At 48.1% G+C, this 19,949-nt stretch overlaps 1 protein-coding gene across 1 annotated transcript in view; it reads right to left on the bottom strand.

Moving 5' to 3' along the window:
• Window positions 1-1,438: 1,438 nt before the first annotated feature.
• Window positions 1,439-19,949, bottom strand: part of CASQ2 (calsequestrin 2) — a 29,909-nt gene continuing 11,398 nt past the window's right edge. Inside the window, exons 2-11 of the mRNA XM_061454036.1 lie at window positions 18,207-18,291; window positions 16,924-17,024; window positions 14,826-14,937; window positions 13,656-13,729; window positions 13,079-13,209; window positions 9,168-9,213; window positions 6,344-6,398; window positions 5,578-5,678; window positions 5,182-5,256; window positions 1,439-2,111 (exon numbers count right to left, since the gene is read on the bottom strand). Of these exons, the coding sequence (XP_061310020.1) occupies window positions 1,902-2,111; window positions 5,182-5,256; window positions 5,578-5,678; window positions 6,344-6,398; window positions 9,168-9,213; window positions 13,079-13,209; window positions 13,656-13,729; window positions 14,826-14,937; window positions 16,924-17,024; window positions 18,207-18,291 (990 nt within the window). The 3' untranslated portion in view covers window positions 1,439-1,901. The remainder of the gene's footprint in view (window positions 2,112-5,181; window positions 5,257-5,577; window positions 5,679-6,343; window positions 6,399-9,167; window positions 9,214-13,078; window positions 13,210-13,655; window positions 13,730-14,825; window positions 14,938-16,923; window positions 17,025-18,206; window positions 18,292-19,949) is intronic.

Genomic DNA, 19,949 nt, shown 5'->3' on the forward strand with positions numbered 1-19,949 from the left:
TACCATATAAGCACAGTATTCATTCATATACATAGAGGTAAATAGATACCCAGCTGTGTGTTGTTCATACTGGCACTTTCCACCAAGGGGCTAAGTACATGTAGGAATATATCAGTACTTCAGCTTTGTTATACCAGTAGTTTAAAATATCTATTTCAGCTAATGTAGAGACAGAGTCAAAGAGACTGATCAACAGGCAGGGGAAAACAAATCTGTAAAATATTGCTTTGCAGTTCATCTGATAAAGGAAATACATAATGTGTAAACCCTGTGTCTCATCAGGCTGAGTCACATTTGTACAAGGAGCTCTGCTTCTCCCGTCCCTCACACTGTTATTTCCCCTGTAACATCACTTACCTCTGACATAAGCCAGTATAAGAAAGGTCAGGACAATGGTTTTTGCCTGTAGCAAGAGAGGACGTGTTAACCTATGCTAACAAGGCTGGACAACTGGAGAACATATTTATAAATGTATTTATAAAGATAAAACTATCTCCAAGCTTTCCATTCATTGCACTATTGTCAAATCTAAGAAGCTAAGACAACTGAAATCTACCAGCATGGAAAAGCAGGGCAACCTAATGCTGCTGCAGTGACCTGCACATGGATGGTGCTGCACTCACCAGGATGGAGCTGCTGACGCTCTGCTTTGAGAGTGACCCCCTTGACTATGAGCTCCTTCTCAGTCTGTAGTCAAAAGAGGCTTCTCATGAACTACCATGAGTCTCTAAGCAGGGAGTAACTATGGAACTGGATATGTAAAAGCCAAACAGCTTTCACTGCTCGTTGCCCAACGCATGTTATCCAGCATCTAATACGGTTGGATGGATGCGTTCCCTCCCAACATCTTGGTCATGGGAAAAGATGCTCTGTAGGCTACGGGTTGAAAGCCAGCCAAAGCTGGAAGGTCTTGGGCAATAGGAGGGCTTCAGGGTGGGCCCGCAAGAATGTTTCCACTGGCACTATCTCATGTACACCACCTTCAATCTGTCTGAGGTTCACCTGAAAGGGAAGGTAGGCCCAGCCCAGACCTGGTTGCAGATGTTTGCAACTGGCGTGGAGTCTGCTTTGGTGTTTCTTCTGGGTTAAGGCCAGCGATTTGGCTCATGATCTTCAGCCTCAAGAGGCTGGGCTCAGACCTGGATCAGCCTTTCCAGCCATTCAGGAACTCACAAAAGTTGATGTCCCCTATCAGACTACCTGCACTTACCCTAGCTTTGGCCTGAGCTTTCGAGAAGAGGTTCAGACAGGGACTGTGGTGTTCGGTTTGCATTGCGCTGCCAGACAAGAATATCCTGTCATATGGAATCACTGAAAACTTAAATAGAATCCCTAAATCCCTTCTCCTTTCCCAAAGCTTTTTGCTGCTTTTAAGGTGCTAGTGAGCAGCTACCGACTCCTGCAGCAGAACCTGCAGGATTGAGTGGTCTTGGCAGAGTAAGCTGCAAAGGGCATTGTGTTTAATAAAAGGACTGAACTTCACAGCGGCCTTCCCTGTGTCTTGAAGTGAGATTTGGTCTTTGGATGTTAAGTGCTGGGCCGATGAGCATGGAAAACACAACTTTGCTTCCTGTGTCCCTCTGGCAGTGAGCAGGCAGGCACTTTTCTCCCACCCTGGGAAGCTCAGGGCAGATTCCCTGTGGATTCCTATTGTCCTTTCTAAGGAGGCATGATTTGCAGCGGTGCTGGGTGCCTGCAGGGGCAGTCCTGGTGGCTCAGCACCACTGAGAATCAGGCTGGGGGGTCCCGGCAAGGGCAGAGGCAGGGGCAGGGAGAGCAGGGCAGGGGGCAAAGAAGAGCATCGGTGCTTGCTGACGCTCAAGCACAGGCCTTCCAATGGAGGGACCTGCCGAAGGGGGAGGGCTCTGGGCCCCCACAAGTAAAACTGCACAGGGTCACAGTTAATCATCATCATCATCGTCGTCGTCATCGTCGTCGTCATCATCGTCATCATCATCATCGTCATCATCATCATCGTCATCGTCGTCATCATCGTCATCGTCATCTTCGGTGTTTATCTTCCCAGAAAGCACATCTTCTATCCAGTCCTCCAGCTCCTCCGCTGTGGGCAGGTCATCATCATCTCTGATATCCATCCAGATGCTGTCAGCCTGCGGGGACAGGTCATGGGGGGGTTAGTCACCCTCAGAGACACAGGCAAGAGATTCACTGCTGCTATGGATGCAGGGGTGGTGTTGACATTAGCTCCCTCCCTGCCACAGCCTGCAGGCAGGCTCAGCCATAGAGTCTCTCTGCCTACACCCTGGGATTACCACTTCCCCCTGAGGTGCTGTTGCTTCTGACTAGGGGCAGTGGGACTGGTCAATGGGTTCGCAGGAGTGTGTGGTGCTGTTTGACCTGGGTTGGGTATGTGCCCGCTGCCTGTTCCTCTCCTGCAGCAAGAGCATTGTCCACCTGATGCATTGTCTTCACCCTGTCTGGCCAGATGTGTGGACTCCAAGTCTACATAAAGAGAGCATAAAGAGAACTATGCCAGCTCCTCCTGCATCACCCCAGTTCACAGGACATCACAGCATTCCCCTCCATCCTTCCTTCCTTCCAGAGCCCTTCTGGCACCTCTTCCTTTGAGCCTTTACACCCTGCTGTCAGCAGCAACCCTTCTCCCCAGCCTCTATTACTATCCTCTTTGCCTCAGGATGTTGCTCTGGACTCTCCACGTGTGATGGTGGCTCCTTCTCTTTGAAGAGCCTTTCATCACATCATCTCAACCATGCTCCAGCTGAAGAACGATGAAAAACACAGATGCCCTGGAATGCAGGTGCCCCCTGCTCTTTCTCTCCAGCTGTCTGCATTACTTCCATAAACTAGGTAGAACAGACGAGGGGGAATTCAATAAGAAGATGCTGTCTAAATTGTGGCTGCTACCCAGGGACAGGAAGCATAGCTTAGGTGGTCTCTGAGGCCTGGAAATGCAAGGTTTTCCCTCTGCTTTGCTATAGGTTTCCTAGGTAAATGCCTGGGTAAGCCTCTTTCGCTTCGCTGTCTCCCCTCCATGAAACAGGATCAGCGTCCTGTTTTGCGGAGGTGCTGTGAGGTTATCTCAGTCAGTGTTTAATGTTGCAGAAGCAAGTGCTTTTCATATCTCATAAGACAAATACCTGCTTTTGGAAATGTATCCAGTGCAAATACACCCCCAGTTTGCACTGGGTGCAAATGCATCCCTGTCTGTGGTACTCAATTCTCTTCGGTTTATGGCTTGCTAAAAGGCCGGACCAATTTGTGCTCAAGAAAAGTTGTTTCTCCCTTACAATATTTGTCTTCCTTCTAAACCACTAAAACTGTAATAAAAAAGAGCCACAAAGAGGCATGCAGCTCCTGCTTCATACAAACGATCTTGTCCTCAACCTCAGGACTGTTCTTGAAGCAAAACCTGACACCTTTAACGAATGGGAACTGGAGTGGGCCCATTGCCCCTCGAGAAGATGCTGTGCACATACGTAAAGCAGCATGGTGCAGAGCACCATGGCCCTAATCCTGAGCCAGTCCGACGTGACAGAGCAGCGGGGACTGCTGGGAGCTCTGGTGTTTGTATTGGCAGGTTCTTAGAGGAGTGATAGGGTCACAGGGGTTATGTCCACCGAAGCCAAGAGCAGTGTTTATTTTTACTCTGTTGTGTAAGCTTCACTTTGTACCTGTGTAACTTGGCTGAATGCGGTGATGTAACACTGAAATCACGAAGTGAGCTCAGTGTTTGGTTTAGATAGCACCCTCCAACCCAGAGCCTTCTTCAATCTCTCTCTTGAGGAATAGAAAATAGGCTTAAGAGGAATTAAAGAAAAAATGCAAATAATGTAATCAGCCACCTGAAACACTGCCTGTATCAAAGCTAATGCACGAGTTTTCACAGGTTTCTGAGTGACTGCTGGATAATGTGGCATATGTTCCTGCCTAATACTGCTTTCTATAGAGTTCTCTTGCCACTGACAATCCTACTTTCATGAATTTCTTCAATGGAGCTGTGACATGACTTAAACACGGAGAGCTGCAGTGAACATAATGCAGGGAGATACAGTGGACTAGTAATAAGGGGAAAAGACTGGAATACGTGAGCTCTGTTTCTGTCTTGCCTGTTCATTTCTCACATGATCTTAGGTTTCAGACGTTATCTGGGCCCTTTTTGCCTTTTATCTCTCCCTTCATAAGTTTCTAACAAGCCTTCACCCACTGGGTACTCACTCTCTAGGTGTACATCCGCTTTCTGCATCACACCAGAGCTTTGCTTTCCCTACCATGTCCCCCATCTTGCAACATTTGCTGTAACAGGAGGCACAATCGTACAGTACACCCTTGCTGCCCCTCTTGCCCTGCAAAGCTACAGGAGAGAGTGCACAGGAGCCACGAACAGGGTTGCTGGTGAGGTCAGGACCCAACCCCGGGTCCTTCCCTGCTCTCTCCTAATGAAACATCAGTTTCCCATGCAGTTGAAACTTCAGACACGAAGTCAAGCACCAAATTACAGCCACTTCAGCAGTGATTTATGCTTCCAGAGACACTCCCACACGGGTCCATTTTAAAGAGATTAAAACACGCAGCACTTCAGCATCAGAAATAAACCTAGGGAATAAGTCAGGCAGGCTGCAGGATGGCGTGGAAACCCTTCACTGCCATGGGGTGTGGGGCAGACATATACCCTCTTCCCACCCAAACCCCTGCATGGCAGTGGCTGGGGAGGATGAATCCCAGTATAGCCCCTTTGCCACAGCAGGATCCCTTTGTTACCAGTTTATATCATACTCTTATTAAAGCTGTGTATTTATTTAGGTTTTTTTTTCAAGCTATGCAGTTTCTCCCTGTCATCTGTTTGGGACCATCTTTCCCTCCTACATTCAAGCTGTGCTGTTCTGCTTCTGCTGCAAAAAACACGCTCCTTTTGCTACTCTTCTCCCCTAATCACGACTTGCTTTCCCCCCTACATGCACACTTTTCCTCCACAAACCCACCCAGGTTCAGTCAGACTGAAGCCCTGGAGCTCAACGTCAGAGGTGTTATGAACGCTGCACATGGGAATGGTGAGGTCTTTACACGTTTTCCTTGGGGAAAAAGCGTGTTCTGCCTGCACTTAACAGCAAAAATCCCACAGATTCCAGCAGACCTCAGATCCTGTCCTTTCTAGCACCCTCATTTTGGGATCGCTGGATTTCCTGGGTACACGCTACTCACGTCTGTGACGTTCACCACCCCGATCTGTGGCTTGAACAGGTCGATCTTGAAGGTCTTCTCCCAGTAGGTGATGAGCTGCAGGAGTGAGAAACAAAGCTCAGACGAGGGTGCCTGGATTAACAAATGCCTGTTGCATGAATGCACCCGGGAGAGGCTGAACACAAGCTTGAACTGCCACACATGGCAAAGGAAAGTGCCGGTTCTGGAGATGTTCCCGGGATACCCCCTTCATTGGGGGCAGACCTGAGCAAGCAGCTCTCAGGGATCACCCATTGCCCAGTTCTTCCCTGCTCCAAATTCCCTGGGGAAATCCCTGTGCTCATGCACACACCACCACACCAACCTACCCCCTTCCATGAGTTAAAACAGGAAAGGCAAGGAGCCCCTGCCACTCACCAGAGGGAAGTCATCGGGGTCAATCCAGACAATGCTCAGGTCGGGATTATCGGTGTTGTCCCTGGCAACCTGCTTCAGGACTTCCAGGAACTCAAACCCATCTGAAATGATACATGAAGTGCTGCAGCTCTCTCCTACAAACATCCAGGCACTTTTTGCTCCGGGGGGGGTTTCAACTTCCCTCTCCCCTCTGTGCACAGAGGGTTGTTCACAGAGCTCATTAAAACGCTGTCTGCCAGCCCTTTCTTCTGATAATAAGGCTTTTAATGTTGAGCATCCTCCCCGGGTACTGAAATTAGTTACACATGAATTAAGTCTCATAACCCTTCTGCAGACTGGAACAATGACACTGTTTTCTTGTGGCAAGGGAGCAATTGAGTCCCCAAGAGGCCAAAGCTGTTTGGCACACTGATGCATGAGAAGCACCAATGCTACGACTTTCCAGGAGCTGATGCTCATGGGTTTCCAACATGCCCATCAAAAACCAAGCCAGCAGCACTTTCCTGGAGCCACAAAGCAAGGAGGGAACAGAGTTAGGGACAAATCCTGGTGCTAAGGTGCAGGGGATGACTTTTCTTTTGCAGCCAGCTATTCATTTATACCCAGGACTTGAATCCTGGCTAGCACACCCACTAGTGTAGAAACCCAGAAGCATCCCAGCTCCCTATCCCAGCCTAGGCACTGGGCTCCACAATGCAAACAAAGCACAGGAAACTGCACTTCTTGACTGATGGAGAGTGACACAAGGAGGAAAAAAGCCTCCTACCTGGGTCATCTTCTTCTGCGAAGGCCACGATGTGAATTCCCTCCATGTCATCCTCCTGGAAACAGCAAAACTATTACTGATGGGCCAGGGAAGGAGAACAGAGTCCAACAGAGAAGTGATAGGCTGCCTTCAAGACACTGAGGTCAGGCTGAGCTGTGGAGGTATTAGGTTCTAAAGCAGGTAGTTTGGGTAGTGTTGCTGAAATCCTTCAGCTAAAAATGAGATGGGCACCACAGTGGCAAACGCAAAGGAGTGGTGCGGGATGGTGTGGCAAAAGCTTGCCTGCAGAGAAGGTCAAGAGCTCTCTAGCATGGGAATATGGGCTCACCTTCCATGCCTGAGGTCAACTACCCTCATAAATTTGCAGCTTTCAGGGAATGGTTTGCAGGGAAACAAATCTTAGAATCATAGAATCACAGAATGGCTTGGGTTGGAAAGGAGCTTAAGATCATCCAGTTCCACCCCTCTGCCATGGGCAGTGATGCCTCACTCTAGACCATGACACCCAAAGCTGTGTCCAGCCTGGCCTTGAACACTGCCAGGGATTCACCACTGCCAGCATTCACCACTTCTTTGAGCAACCTGTTCCAGTGCCTCACCACCCTCACAGTAACGAACTTCCTCCTTATATCTAACGTGAAGTATATGTCACCACTCTCAACTCCCAAATGTGCTCCTTTGGGGCCAGCAAAGGAGGTTTCTTCACAATGCAAGCGCTGAGGTGGCTCACTTTGGCCCCTTTGGGGAGGTGAAAGGTCTCTGCTTTAGGTGAGGGTTTCCACGACCAGCAAGGGGAATTCAGGGCTCCAGTGTGTGGAGGATTAGAAACAATGGGCTGGTGGACTGCTTTTCTCCATGAGACATGTAAGTAGTGAGTAATGATATTGGCAAAGGCCAATGGATCTACTGGCTGGTTCATCATCTGCCTGCTATGAATGTCATCTCTGAATTATCCCACAGATCAGCTTTGCCTTCCTCACCCGCTGCCAGTCCCAGTTTCCATTTCAATTGGTTTTAATGCAAGAAAAAATTCCCATCTAAATGCTAATTCCTTTTCCCTTCTGAGCCCAGAGGTGACAAAGCCACCATCAAGACCTGAAAGGAACCCCCCCCAAAAAAACCCTGAATGATTAAGTGGAAAACATTATCTTTAAAAACAATAGCGGATGCTGGGCCTTTGTTGGTGTCTCCAGGGAATACATTTTCATTGGGGCATTCTAGGCAGATCTACTTGGGATTCAGACCACTTGCAGCTGGAAAAATCTACACTGTTGTTTTTTCTCCATTGTCAGACAGAAAAGTAGAATATACATATATGTGTGATATATAATTATATATATAGCTATATAATGTAGCTGTATTCTGACCTCCAAGGCAGTAAACAAAACAAGGGTAACTCCAGTGAAGGCATTGATGATGTTTTGAATTTGCAGCGAGATCAAAATCCAGCCCATTGTCTCCTGTAGGTACAAGTCCCCTACTCATAGTAGAGACAAGCTCTGTATCCCCAGGCTGCTAGTAAAGCAAACATCCCACCACTGACAATTCCCACTTTTCCTAAGGTTCAGTATGAAAGCAAAACCGCTCCTTGTGAAAGTTGGGTCCTGCTGCAGCCCCATGAGGAAACTTGGAGGGACCTCAGTGGATGTGGGAAGCCATCATCTATACATAATCTGTATTTCCAAACCAAATGAAAAGCTCTCATGCCCAAGTGACTCATAACTCCTGCTTCAGTGTGATTACCTCTCGTCTTGTTGCATTAAAGACTCCCAAGGTTTTTGTTGCTTTGGAATCCCTCAGCATTTCCTGTTCCACAACCAAGCAACGAGGCAACTGAATGCTGTTATAAATGTGATGAGCTTTTTGGAGGAATGATTGCATCTTCCTTAGCATCTGTAAAGCACGTCTCCAGCTTTGCTTTTCAGCATTTAGCTGCCATTCGAAGGGCCCTGACTAGCTATTAACATTGTGCTCATCCACAGCAAAGGGATCATTTGTTATACAAGATTTTTCTTTCATTTTCACCCATCCATTGTTTCCCACCCTTGCAGACCAGGAGAGTCCTCTGTGTGTGACTGGTACCAAACTGCTGCTTAGTTCTTCATAATCTCTCACTTGCAGCTTGCTTACACTGTGAGAAGCACAATCAATACACAATTTGCTCTGTAATCTCTATAATTAACTGAACTGCCTGCCCTCACTCGCATTTTGAGTTGTACAATTGCTCTGGTACAATTGCCATGAATCATCTGTTCAGTGCAATCATAGAATCATAGCATCAGCTCACTTGGAAAAGACCTTTAAGACCATCAAGTCCAACCTTTACTCCAGCACTGCCAAGGCCACCACTAACCCATGGCACTGAGGGCCTCATCTGCACAGTGTGTGAGCACTTCCAGGGACAGTGACTCCAGCACTGCCCTGGGCAGCCTGTTCCAATGGCTGATAACAGCGAGCAGGCCACTGAAACCACCCCACCAGCAGCAGTGACGCCCATTAAATGACATGGATCATCCTTGGGGAGGATGCTCTCCATAGCTATGTCACAGCCACTAAAGCAGCAAGACTTGGCACGCTTGGTTAGCTTTCCCTGTCCCACCTGTGGAGCAAACAGCACTCAGCTCAGCTGTCCACTGCTGCTAAGCAAAGCAGCAGTGGGACCCGGGCTTTACAGCCAACGCTTTCCCTTCTTCCCAAAGCAGGCAAAGAGGCTTTGCTCACGGGGAAAGAAAGATAATGTTGTTCCCAGCCAGAGACTGGGGCTCTTGTGGTTTCTTGTTGGAAGCTATCAGAGGACACCAGACTTCCTGCTGTGCGTGCTTACCCATGTCTCAAACATGTCCTCTGGGCGCAGCTTCCTCAAGGTGGCCCTGAAAGGAAGACAGAAACACTCTTTGAGGACACGTCCAGCACCATCACGCGTGATGCTGATGGTGTCACGGAGAAGGTCACTGAGGCATGTTTGGTTGATGGCTGGAGTCAGTGTTGTCAGCCACTGCATTTTGAATGAAAGCAAAGGGGGCACGGTAGGTCAACTTATGCTTTTATTTATGGTGATAAAACCCTGCCCTTGCCCCTGCTGGAGTCGCTGCAGCCGCTGTTTGTGCTTGGGAAAATGAGACCCTTCTCTGTGCTGGCATGTGCTGGTGAGTTAGTCCCACACATGGCAGATTGTTCTGTCCGTGCTGAGAGCATGAGGGGAACCATTCACTTTTGTCTTGCAGTCCCCGGGACATTCCTAATGAGCTTTGTTCCCCTTTTCTTCTGGTTTTACCCCAGCATAATTCCACCATAAAAACCTTTCCAAAACCTTCTGAGGCAAAGAAGACAGAATAACCTCTGGGAAGAGAAGTTGGATCCTAATTGAATAGTAAACCTTTTGATACACGTACATAGCAGGAAACCTGTCAGAGAGGCTGGCAGTCTGAGGGGTGACTGGGGTGTTAAAGAGAACACAAGGAGAGAAGAACAAACAGTCCCTCACACCTCTGCTCACTGTAGCATGAGGTGTTCAGGCAGGTTCTCCAGCAGAGCAGGCCTCTCTAGTTGACCAGCCCCAGAAAGCTGTTGCAAAGAGAAGTATTGACGAATGTGGTCCTAGAACAGATTGGTAAAGGGAGTAGCAGCACGTTGGCATCAGTGAGATGTGTAACCTCTCGCTTCAGTTTGCTTCACTACAAGGGCAATGGAAACAAGGAGCATTGTTTTAGAGAGTTCCTGAAGGATCTGAGGGGCCACAGGTCTGGAGGAACAATGCCCTTATGGGCACAATGCCACCAGCAAAAGTAAAGTTAACAGACATTTGAAGGAATATGACACAGTAGCACTAGAGATGCGTGTAGCCTTTAAGTTCATGGCCATGGGTCTGCTAGAGTCGCCAATGAGTGGGTGAAGGTCAAGGCAGTGAGTTGCCTTAAGAGGACCATTGGCCAAGGTCCCTTACTAAAGGCTCTCAGGAACAGAGCTTCAGTTAGATCAGAGGAGGGGTCCTCCTGTGGATTAATGACATTGGAAGATGAAGGTTGAGATGAACAATCAATTTTCAAGACAAAGGGAATTAAGATTCATAGCAAAGCATATGATTTGGCATGATCGTATGCATAAGATCTTCTCACATAACCTGAAAAAGATGTGAAATAGGAATATAGCAGTGGTTGCTTATCGGATCCAGTTCTTTTACAATCAACACAGGTCTAACTACGAGGAGACACAGGGGGATCTCTGTGAGTTGAGAGGCTGCATGACAGATACATATAGCAAGCAATGCACTTGTAGAATAACCAACCCTGATTATACAGGTGCAACAATGGGTTCTAAATGAATTCTAATTAACTATTGTCTTCAGGAGAAGGGCCCAAGTGTCACAAATTGAGAAATCATCTGCTCCAAAGGTAAAAAGAGGGTTACAAGCAGTTGGGAAATGACTGAGGAGTAAAACACATCATACCATTAAGCAATAGGCAGCTCTACGCTGCATCACCACAGTGAGTGTATGTGTGATTCTGGTCATCCCATCAGAGAAATGATATGGAACAACTGAAAAAGGGACATGGAAACATGGCAGTCGTGAAGGCAGGTATGGAATGACCTCTGTGTGTGTGTGTGTGAGATTCAGCCGATAAGAACCCTTTATCTTATGAAAAAGGTGACTGAGGATGGGGTGGTGGGGCTAAAAATATTGGGATGGTAAAAGCTGCAAATGCAAAGCAGAGAATGGTCATGGTCCTCACAACACAAGAGCTTAGTGGTGCCCGTGAAGTTTTTAAGTAGCAAGTATAAACTGAACAAATAGAAGTGTTATTTTGATACAGTGCATAATTCAATTGCCAAACTGGCTGCTTTCAGCATCAAAATAGAAAGGAGGTAAAAAAGCCTGTAGAAATGGAAGCGTAGTTACTAAGTAGAAGATCAGGGATGCAATTTTTGACCCAGCAAATCTCCTCATTGCTGATCGTCTGAAGCTAGAGATTCTGTCAGGCGAATGCATGTTATGTACCTCTACATGTCTTTCAAGACGCTTTCCCTATCCGTCCTCTGGGGGCGGCTCTTGGAGAAGGGAAACTCTGTCAGGAGGATTTGATCACACCCAAGTGTACCGGTTGCTATAGAGATACTCCAGATTTACTCTGGTTACTTCCCTGTGCTGTAGGAAGTGGGGTTTAGGTGAGTCAAGAGGGAGCAGGATTCAGCCCCCATGTTGCTATATCACAATTACAGAAAACATGGTCGAGGGTAGGATGGGTGTCTAACCCCAGCATTACGGCACGCGAAACAAACGTTAACCCAGAGACCTCTTGCTGTAGGCAGAGGAACTAGCATGTAGTTGGTATTAGTGCAGCCTCTCTTACACTATTCCGTTCTGTCTTATCCCATTCTAGTCTAGTGTATTCTACTGTATTCTAGTCTATTGTACTATATTCTCTGTGAGACTCGGCATTAACTGCTGTGAACATATCACTGTCAGCTCAGGGTTTTTCCCCTGCCATGCCACCACCTTGGTCCAAAGTTTGGGATTTCAGGCATCTGATTTCATGAGACACCTTTTAATTCCCTTCTGAGCCTTGACACTTGCAAAGTACATGGCCCATCCTCTCACTCCTACCAGGCCCCCCATAGCATCTTGGGGGGGGGGGGGGGTGTCCACTGCAGTTTTGTGCTGGTGGAGAGCTTGTGTTCTTAGGCATTTAGCTGTGTTTGACACCTTCTTTTTGACAGAAAGAGCTTGAGAGAAAAAAATGGGAAGGACTGAGGTCAGGAAGTCCAGGAGATCAATGAAGTGACCTGCAAGTACATGTACATGGGATATAGAGGACCCCTTCATATGTCAGAAAAAGCAGAGATCTGTTTCCAAGTCTGGTAAATTGGGAATTCCAGAGATAATCTTTGTGTCTCTAAACCCTCAGTGTGTGAACACAAACCTCAAGCTCAGCCTGATTTTAGGGTCCCCCAGAAGTATCGATGGTCCTGCTTTTCTTTTCTGGTCTCTTAAAGGTCTGAAATGCAGATGCAGGAGCAGCAAATCGCTCTGTGACTACCTTGTGCTGCATTCCTAATGGTCTGAAAATACAGCACCCCATGGGTAATTGTGCCCTTATATTCAACCCTGTGCTTTTACAAAGGATCGGCCTTTCCAGTCACTTGTAGACTGAGTCCCTAAACAACTGTGCAATAAATCTGGTTGCAGAAAGCATAGAGCATCCACAGCTCCTGCTGAGCTGATCAAACACGGTAGGTGCTCAGCACTATTGCCACATGAGGCCCAACGCTGCCATAACAGCAGTGGCTTCCTCTCCATGCCTGAGGTCAGCAGGAACCTCTTAGTCAATCCTGGTTCCTCTGAGCTTGGAGCCTGCCTATGGACATAACTGGCATGAAGAGATGGATATAGGATATACCCATCAGTGATGCTGTTTTGGGGAAGGAGGGAACAGACCTAAATTAAAAGCATGGGCAAGTAGGGCAAGGTTTCCACTCTGCAGTGCCTGCAAGCCTCCCTGCTCCTCGAGGGAGCAGGAGGGAAGCTCTGTCACAGCCCCATGGTAGTGGGCTCTGATTGCAGCACTGACACTTGCACCTCAGGGAGTGGGAAAAGATCAGCCAAAAATCTCAAACCTGGGTCAGCAGGTGCTTGTCATCCCAATTTTTAAGGAGAGGGATGCTCTACGGGGGCAAGCCTGTGATGCCAGACACCTTTACCTGCTTCCCATGGCCAGGAGTGTCCTGCATGCTACATACCTTTTGTGCTCCTTCACAAATTCCACCAGCTCCTCTTCTGAGTAAGGCTTATCAGGGATGTGAACAGGCTCATCCATAAATGGTTCATAGAAATCCACCTCATTCATCTTCAGACCCAGCTTCTTGGCAACCTGTTGCAGTGCAGATGGTCAGAAGTGAGTGAGCCTGACGTGCCTCTTTGCCTATCCAGAGTTTCTCCTGGTCAAAGTGCTTGCTCTGTCTCAGAGCATCCACTCTCAGCGATGGTCAGCAGAATATGAATGGATCTTTCCTTGGTTATAAAACTATGGAAGCTCTCTGCACTACTGGCCTCAAGCACTGAGGCAGAGCAATGCCAGAGTCAAGCTCTCACAAACTTAAAGGGACTGGTTTCCAAACCCAGGTCAGGACCTGCCTTCATGCTGCAGAAATGGCCTTTTATCTTGCCACAGGGACAAATCCAAATTTGGACACCACAAACCACAGCAACACTGAAAATGAGAATCTGAAGCCTGATATTAAACCTGGGAGCAACCTGAGCTGCTGGAAATCAGGTGGTGGAGTCTGTGAGCTCCTATGGAGGTCCATGGATGCTTACCCCTTTGTCGAAGGTGGCAAAGAACTTGACGTATGGTTGGAAGTGTTCAGCAGCTTCTTCAAATGCTTTGTAATCTGGAAGGAGAAAAGGGGAATGAAGAAAAGATTTCATCGGCGGCTGATCAGCACAGAAGGCACCAGGGAAGAGCAAACATAAACTATGGCAAAATACATCAGATGATGGCACTATGCTTCTCCCACCCTTCCAGGGTTTGCATGGTGACTGTCGCCAAGGCATGCTTTGCCTGCTGCGGGAGGAGGGAGCAGGAAAGAGGCATGTTTTTATTGTTACTGGTATCGGGTCCTCAGCTGGGGTCAGGAAGGGTGCTCTCAGCCCAGCAGGAGCTCTTTACAACGGGTATTTCCCACCTTTCTCCAAAATACTTATTAGTGCCCTGCAGCCCATCTTGAGTGAAGAAGAAAGCTGAAGGGAGAGATGGAAGGGCTGCTGTGGTGCAGCAGACCTGGTGATATGTTGCTTGTTCGGGTAGGAATACCTGTCTTTTTGCTAAAGGCAAGCCTTGCAGGCAAGGCTTTTCAGCACTACCTGGAGAGCAAGGGGAGCACTCGGGGCTGGCAGAGGAGACCACTGGGGCTTGTCAGTGAGAGTCTCTGGTGAGGATTTCTCTAGGCTGGTGAAAGATGGTGGTTTGAGTTGCATGTCTCTTGGTACATGGGACCAGTGTCTTCTCAGCCTTGGGGTTCAGTGAGGAGAAACAAGTCAGTGACTCAGCTGGGCTAACCTAAGATGCCCAGCTTACTGCTGCTGTATGTTTGCCAAATGAGTACTTAGTGTGTGTCCCTCTCTTTCCCTTTTCCTCCTTCCCTCTTTCTTTGACCTGCTCCTAAGAGGGGGAGCTTTGCTTCTTTTAGGCCTTCAACCAGTGTAACTGTAACCTCATCTGACTCTGAGTGACATAGGCTTACTTTACTTCAGGAGCCCCTGGATTATCACCTCCTTCTTTTGCCAACAAACACCTTGCAGGAGGGTCATCACTGTTGGTGTAGACATAGGCTTATGCATGGCAAGAGCAGAGATTTGCCTGCAGCTCCATCTCATCTTGCCATATACCCCCAACACCCTTCTTAGCGTTCATGCAGAAGAACCAATGCCCAAGCCCCAGAGCCCCCAGTCAGGCTCCATGCCCCACGACGAACATATTTATCTTACGTTCAGAGTCTTCTCCTTTGAAGTAGCCAATGAGTTTGATTTCCTCATCGATTCGGTCAAAGGCCTGAAGCTCCAGCTTGCTGTTTATGACCTCCACAGGGTCTTCTAGCACCTGCCATGACAAATGCATTTGATAGCAGAATGATTTGCAGCACCAACCTATGCCTGGCAGTGTATGTCACCAGCAGGGAGAAGGAGGTCACCCAGTTTCTCAGCTGCTGGAAACACTGCTTAGTGTTCTCTGCCTTAATGTGAGAAGAGAGGTGCAGGTCACCTTCAGAGGGAGCCATTAATAGGTTCACTGCATATGTTGAAGCATCAAGAGGGAATCTGGGAGAGGTCTCAGTAACCCAAATTGGTGCTGAGGGACCTGCTGTGATGAAAGACAAAGGATAGCAATTGCAGCTGGCTTTAGTGGGGCTGAGAAGAAGGGAGAGCAGGTGAATGAGACTGATATGGAAGCTGTGTGCTTGCATATATTTGTTTTCAAGTGTCATTCGCTGGAACAGGTCATTGCAAAGAGCTTGCTTTTGGAAAACATTAAATCCAGCACACCAGAGGGTGGCCAAACAGTGTTTTGGAGCAGTGGAAAGTCTGGATGTGAATTTTCCTGGCTCATCTTCCTATGCAGAATGGCTTAAATGCATGCTTTGGCCCTGGACATATCATAGTTGATGAGGAAGCTGGAAGACCTATCTGCCACTTCAGCATGTGGTTGATCCAGACTTTATTTCTGTTTTCTCTATGAGCCACTGCTGATAAAAGGATTCGGTCTGGTTATTTTGCCCAGCAATACTGGTGTAAATCAGGTGTGGTTTCACTAGGAAAACAGAAGTGCAGGCAGGCAACTCACTATACAGCCTGCAGCAGAGCGGAGGATCTCTGGGTTTGTTTTCCTTTGAGATCAGGCTGTCCCGGCACCACAGACGTGTTTGTTTTTACTTCCCTGCTTTGCTGGGTATTTTCCCTCTTGAGTGGAAAACACACAAACAGAAATTCTTGCTCTCCTCCTTTGTTCACAGAACATGGCTTTTCAGCGGCACACCGCAAATCACAGCAAGCAAAACCTCACTAAATGCCTTACGCCAAGCTCCTTGTGATGGTCATAGAATCACAGAATCATAGACTGGTTTGGGTTGGAAGGGACCTTAGAGCTCATTCAGTTCCAATCCCCTGCCACAGGCACTTGCACTAGACCAGCTGCTCATAGCGGGAGCTTCATCTCAAAGGAAAGCCAAGCCCCTGCAAAAGGTTTTCACAACAAATCAAAGACCATGGTTTTGGGCTGTTGCCTTTCCTAGGAATAAAATTTTAATAGAATTGCAACATGCTGATGAGGGAGTCAGCATCTCTTTTGCACTTAGGCATAAAGGTGAATAAATGCGTCCATGCACAAGAGCAGGCAAGAGCATCCCATCCCTGGCAGCATTCAAGGCCAGGTTGTATGGAGTCCTGAGTGACATGGTTAAATGTGTGGTGTCCCTGCCCGTTGCAGGGTGATTGGAACTAGATGATTTTAAGGTCCTTCCCAACCCTAACTATTCTATGATTCTATAAATAAGTGTGAGGGCCTTGATCTTCTCCAACTCACGGCAGTGCAATTCAGGAAGTTCACTGAAGAGGCAGTAGTACACTGCTCTGCTTGAGTTATTGTGTCTAGAAAGGGGCAAATAGTTTGCAGCATATGCAATTTCAATGAATTAAACTCTTTTTAGATGCTCTGAGAATGCAACTTCCTGGGTATGTTTTTTTATCAACTTTAAAAAGAAAGAAGTGTGAGATTTTGCAAATGGCAAAGTGTTTGCAGGCCAGCTTGTTGAGGTGGGTGACTACCAGTCAGTTATGTGGGATTGTTACTTGATTCTAGTCAAATACACCATAACAGAAAAGAGAGCAGAGCATTTTTAAGATCTAAGTGGTTGGTAGCACATAAAGTTCCCAGCTTTCCTGGGAACTTGTGGTCAGACAAGTATTTGGGAAGCTGGCAAGTGTCATCTCTACCAGACAAACAGGGATGGAATTTCAATAAAGATAAAGCCACAGTTTTAGCAAAGTAAGGGCTTCTCAGAGAGGCTTTATCTATCTTATCTGTGCTTACATCCAAGAGGAATTCCACCAAGACATCTGTAGCCAGTTCCCCATCAAATTCAATCAACCGCTCTTCCTTAAAGACATAGAGACTTCCTTCTTCAACCAAGCCTGAAAGAGAGAGGAAACATCATGTGGTTAACTCATCCCTAAAAGCATTTCTGTTACAGGGCATCTTGCTTGCTATTCCAGCAACGCCTCCTGGGAACATGCTGATTCGCAGTGTTGGTCCAGTTAGAACCGATTTGAGCAGTCTCCTGACTGATGTTTCATGGCACAAGGGACAGAGCTCAGCCAGAACTCGCCATGGCTTCTTCCCAAATGTGGAACTTGTTGTTCAGGTCACAGTTTGGCCCCAGGTGGAAAAGTTCTGTCCCAGGACCTTGGTTTTGTTTGGCTATTTGTCTTGCAGTAAATAGTAAATAGCAAATAGATTTGGGCTCTGACATCCCAAATCTTAACTTCTCACTCAATGAAAAATGGATTGTGATGCAGGTTGTGCTCTCTGCCCAGAGAAGGCTATGTGAACATGAACAGTGACCTGAAAGCCAAAGTGAGTTCCAAACTCTCCGAGGCTTAGCTAGCCCTGGCAAAAGGGTTAGAAACCTGTGACAGAGATGCCATAGATGGCAGGCTGGCAGATTTGAATAGTAGATAACTGGACTGAGGGCTGGATGCCACAGCATCTCAATGGAGGCTCCAAAATTAACAGCACTGAGCCCCTGCAGTGCATGATGACAGGGTACCATGGGCCAAGGGAGGTGATAGTTTGTTTCTTCTAAGAGAGGGAGAAGCTCTCCCCTTTAGTTGAGTTTCCACCAGCATAGAGAGCCTTTAATTTAGGAAAGAAAATTACTTTGCCATCTGGTGGTGACATTTGTGGGCTTATCTGATTTCCCCATGGGTTTTAGTTCTGCACTGCTGTGTCAGACCTGTCTCTCTGTAGGAAGAGCATGGAGTTACTCCATGGAACCTATTTAAAGTATCTGCTCAGCAAGTGGTGAGCTTCCACCTTGTCACCAGTATGGCATGAACTGGCTTTCCTTTTCACTTTGTTTGGTTTGGTTTTGGCACTCTCAGCCAGAAAGCTTTTGCTGGAAGGGTCTTGTCTCATCCCTCCCATCCTCTCCCCATTTGATCCTGCTCATGTTGGGCTGGTAAGTGTGTAATTGCTGCCATCACCTTCGCCATCCTGGTAACAAGGATTTGGCTGTCCTTTATTGAGCTGGCAGCTGAGCATCACTCACACATCTCCCTCCAAGCTATTCCAGAGATTCCAGACATGGGACTCACCTAACTTCTTGGCAAGTTTGGCGTCCTTCTTGGAGTCAACCATCCCGAAGCCAATGCTCTTGGGCTCCAGGACCTGAGCTGCCAGCTGTGGGAGGAACCAGAGAGCCCCACCTTAGCAGCATTAACACCACAGGGTAGCTAAAGGGCATTGTGCATGGTACAACAGGCACAAGTGACCCATATTTTGCTTTCAGACAGCATTAACGGGTGGGATGCATCACATGCTGCCTCCCTGCTGAGATAACGCTGCCCAGAGGTCAAAAGGGTTGGGTTTCTTCCCACTGTGTTGCAGCACTGAGTTTGTTGGCCATACCACATGCTGGTAACTGCTGTTTGACACTCTGGCATCAGGAGAGGGCTCCCGACTGAGTCAGGGGCACCAAAGCAGTGGACATGGCTGGAGAAAGACTTGTGCCACTGACACAAAGCAAAAGCTGTCTCCTCTATTGTGCCTTTGTGGCCTCCTGAAGTGGAATGTAACGTGTGGGCACCATGGACATTTTAACTCCGGAAGTGCTTGGTGCCAGGCAGTAGTGGCTTCAAGCTGGATGGGATTTAGGGCACAACGCCATCACTTTTGCTTCATACATGTGATGGGGTGGCCAAAGCAGGCACGCAGCAAAATAAAGCAGAAGGGCTCGTGGCTTTGCAAAACTAGTCCTTTCCCTTATGAAACGCATTAAGTCATGTCTCTTGTCCAGGCTTTAGTCACCCCCCAGTTCCGGGTCCCTTCTTTTTCCTAAAGAAATGAGTAATCCCATCCATGCTTGCATTTGCCTTCTTGCAGCTCTGGGAAACGACTGCCCCCTGTTCCCACCATTTTTGCTGAAGGGGCCTCTAGAACATATCAAGTTCCTGCCTGTTTTGTGAAAATAGATATGTGAGGAAAGGGGAGACGCTCTGCAAATGCCCCATGGTGGGAGTGGCCATGGCTGAGACCCTGTAAGTTCCAGATGGACTCCATAAAGAGGAAGTGACCTTGGGAAATGAGACCCTTATTCACCAGATGACCGACTTAGCCCCGCTGCAAGCACGCCAGAGACCCAACAAGGCTGTAATGATGCTCTGAGATCCCCTCTGTCTCCCCCTTCCTCCCTCCTCCATGAATACCTCTGATGCTGATGGTCTTCTTGCTGTCCTCCCTCTCAACCCTGCTGGATGTGAGGGGATCAATAGGGATGAGGGGTTGGGGGCTTCCAGGACAGGAATGTCCCTATTAGGGCACAGCTGCCTGTGCTCAGTGGTGGGAGGCTGAAGGGGGGGGGGGGGACATAAGAGAAGCCATGGCCAGGGAGATGGCAGGCTGATTTATGAGGAACACCCTCCCCAGGACCCATTTTGGCATCCTCCCCCAGCCTCAAAGCCAGTTTGAATGTCACCCAGCAGCACTGCCCCCATGGCCACACGGCCCCTTGGCTCCCCTGCTATAAATAGTTTCCTCCTGTGCCTGGGCACTGTGAGAGTGAGCAGTGATTAAAGGCACCAGGGAGCAAAAGTGATGGGGCAGCCCCATTGCTTGCACACTGGGGTTTCATGGAGCCGGCATCCCATAGGCATCATTTTGGTGTCCCTGAAATCCTGAGGGTCAGGGCTCAGGGACTTTGCTTGGGTGAAGAGGAGTGATGGAGAACGTGGCTGTCTTCTCCCTTCCACCAAATATGTGTCTCCAGGTCTGTCCTGAAGCCCTCCAGGAGGACATGCTCTCTGCCAGGCACCACCGCATCACTGCAGCCTCGATCCCTG

The sequence above is a fragment of the Pezoporus flaviventris genome, unplaced genomic scaffold, assembly GCF_033815535.1.
Source record: "Pezoporus flaviventris isolate CSIRO_AGI_PZ_B2104156 unplaced genomic scaffold, CSIRO_AGI_Pfla_v1 ptg000015l, whole genome shotgun sequence".
Lineage (NCBI taxonomy): Eukaryota > Metazoa > Chordata > Aves > Psittaciformes > Psittacidae > Pezoporus > Pezoporus flaviventris.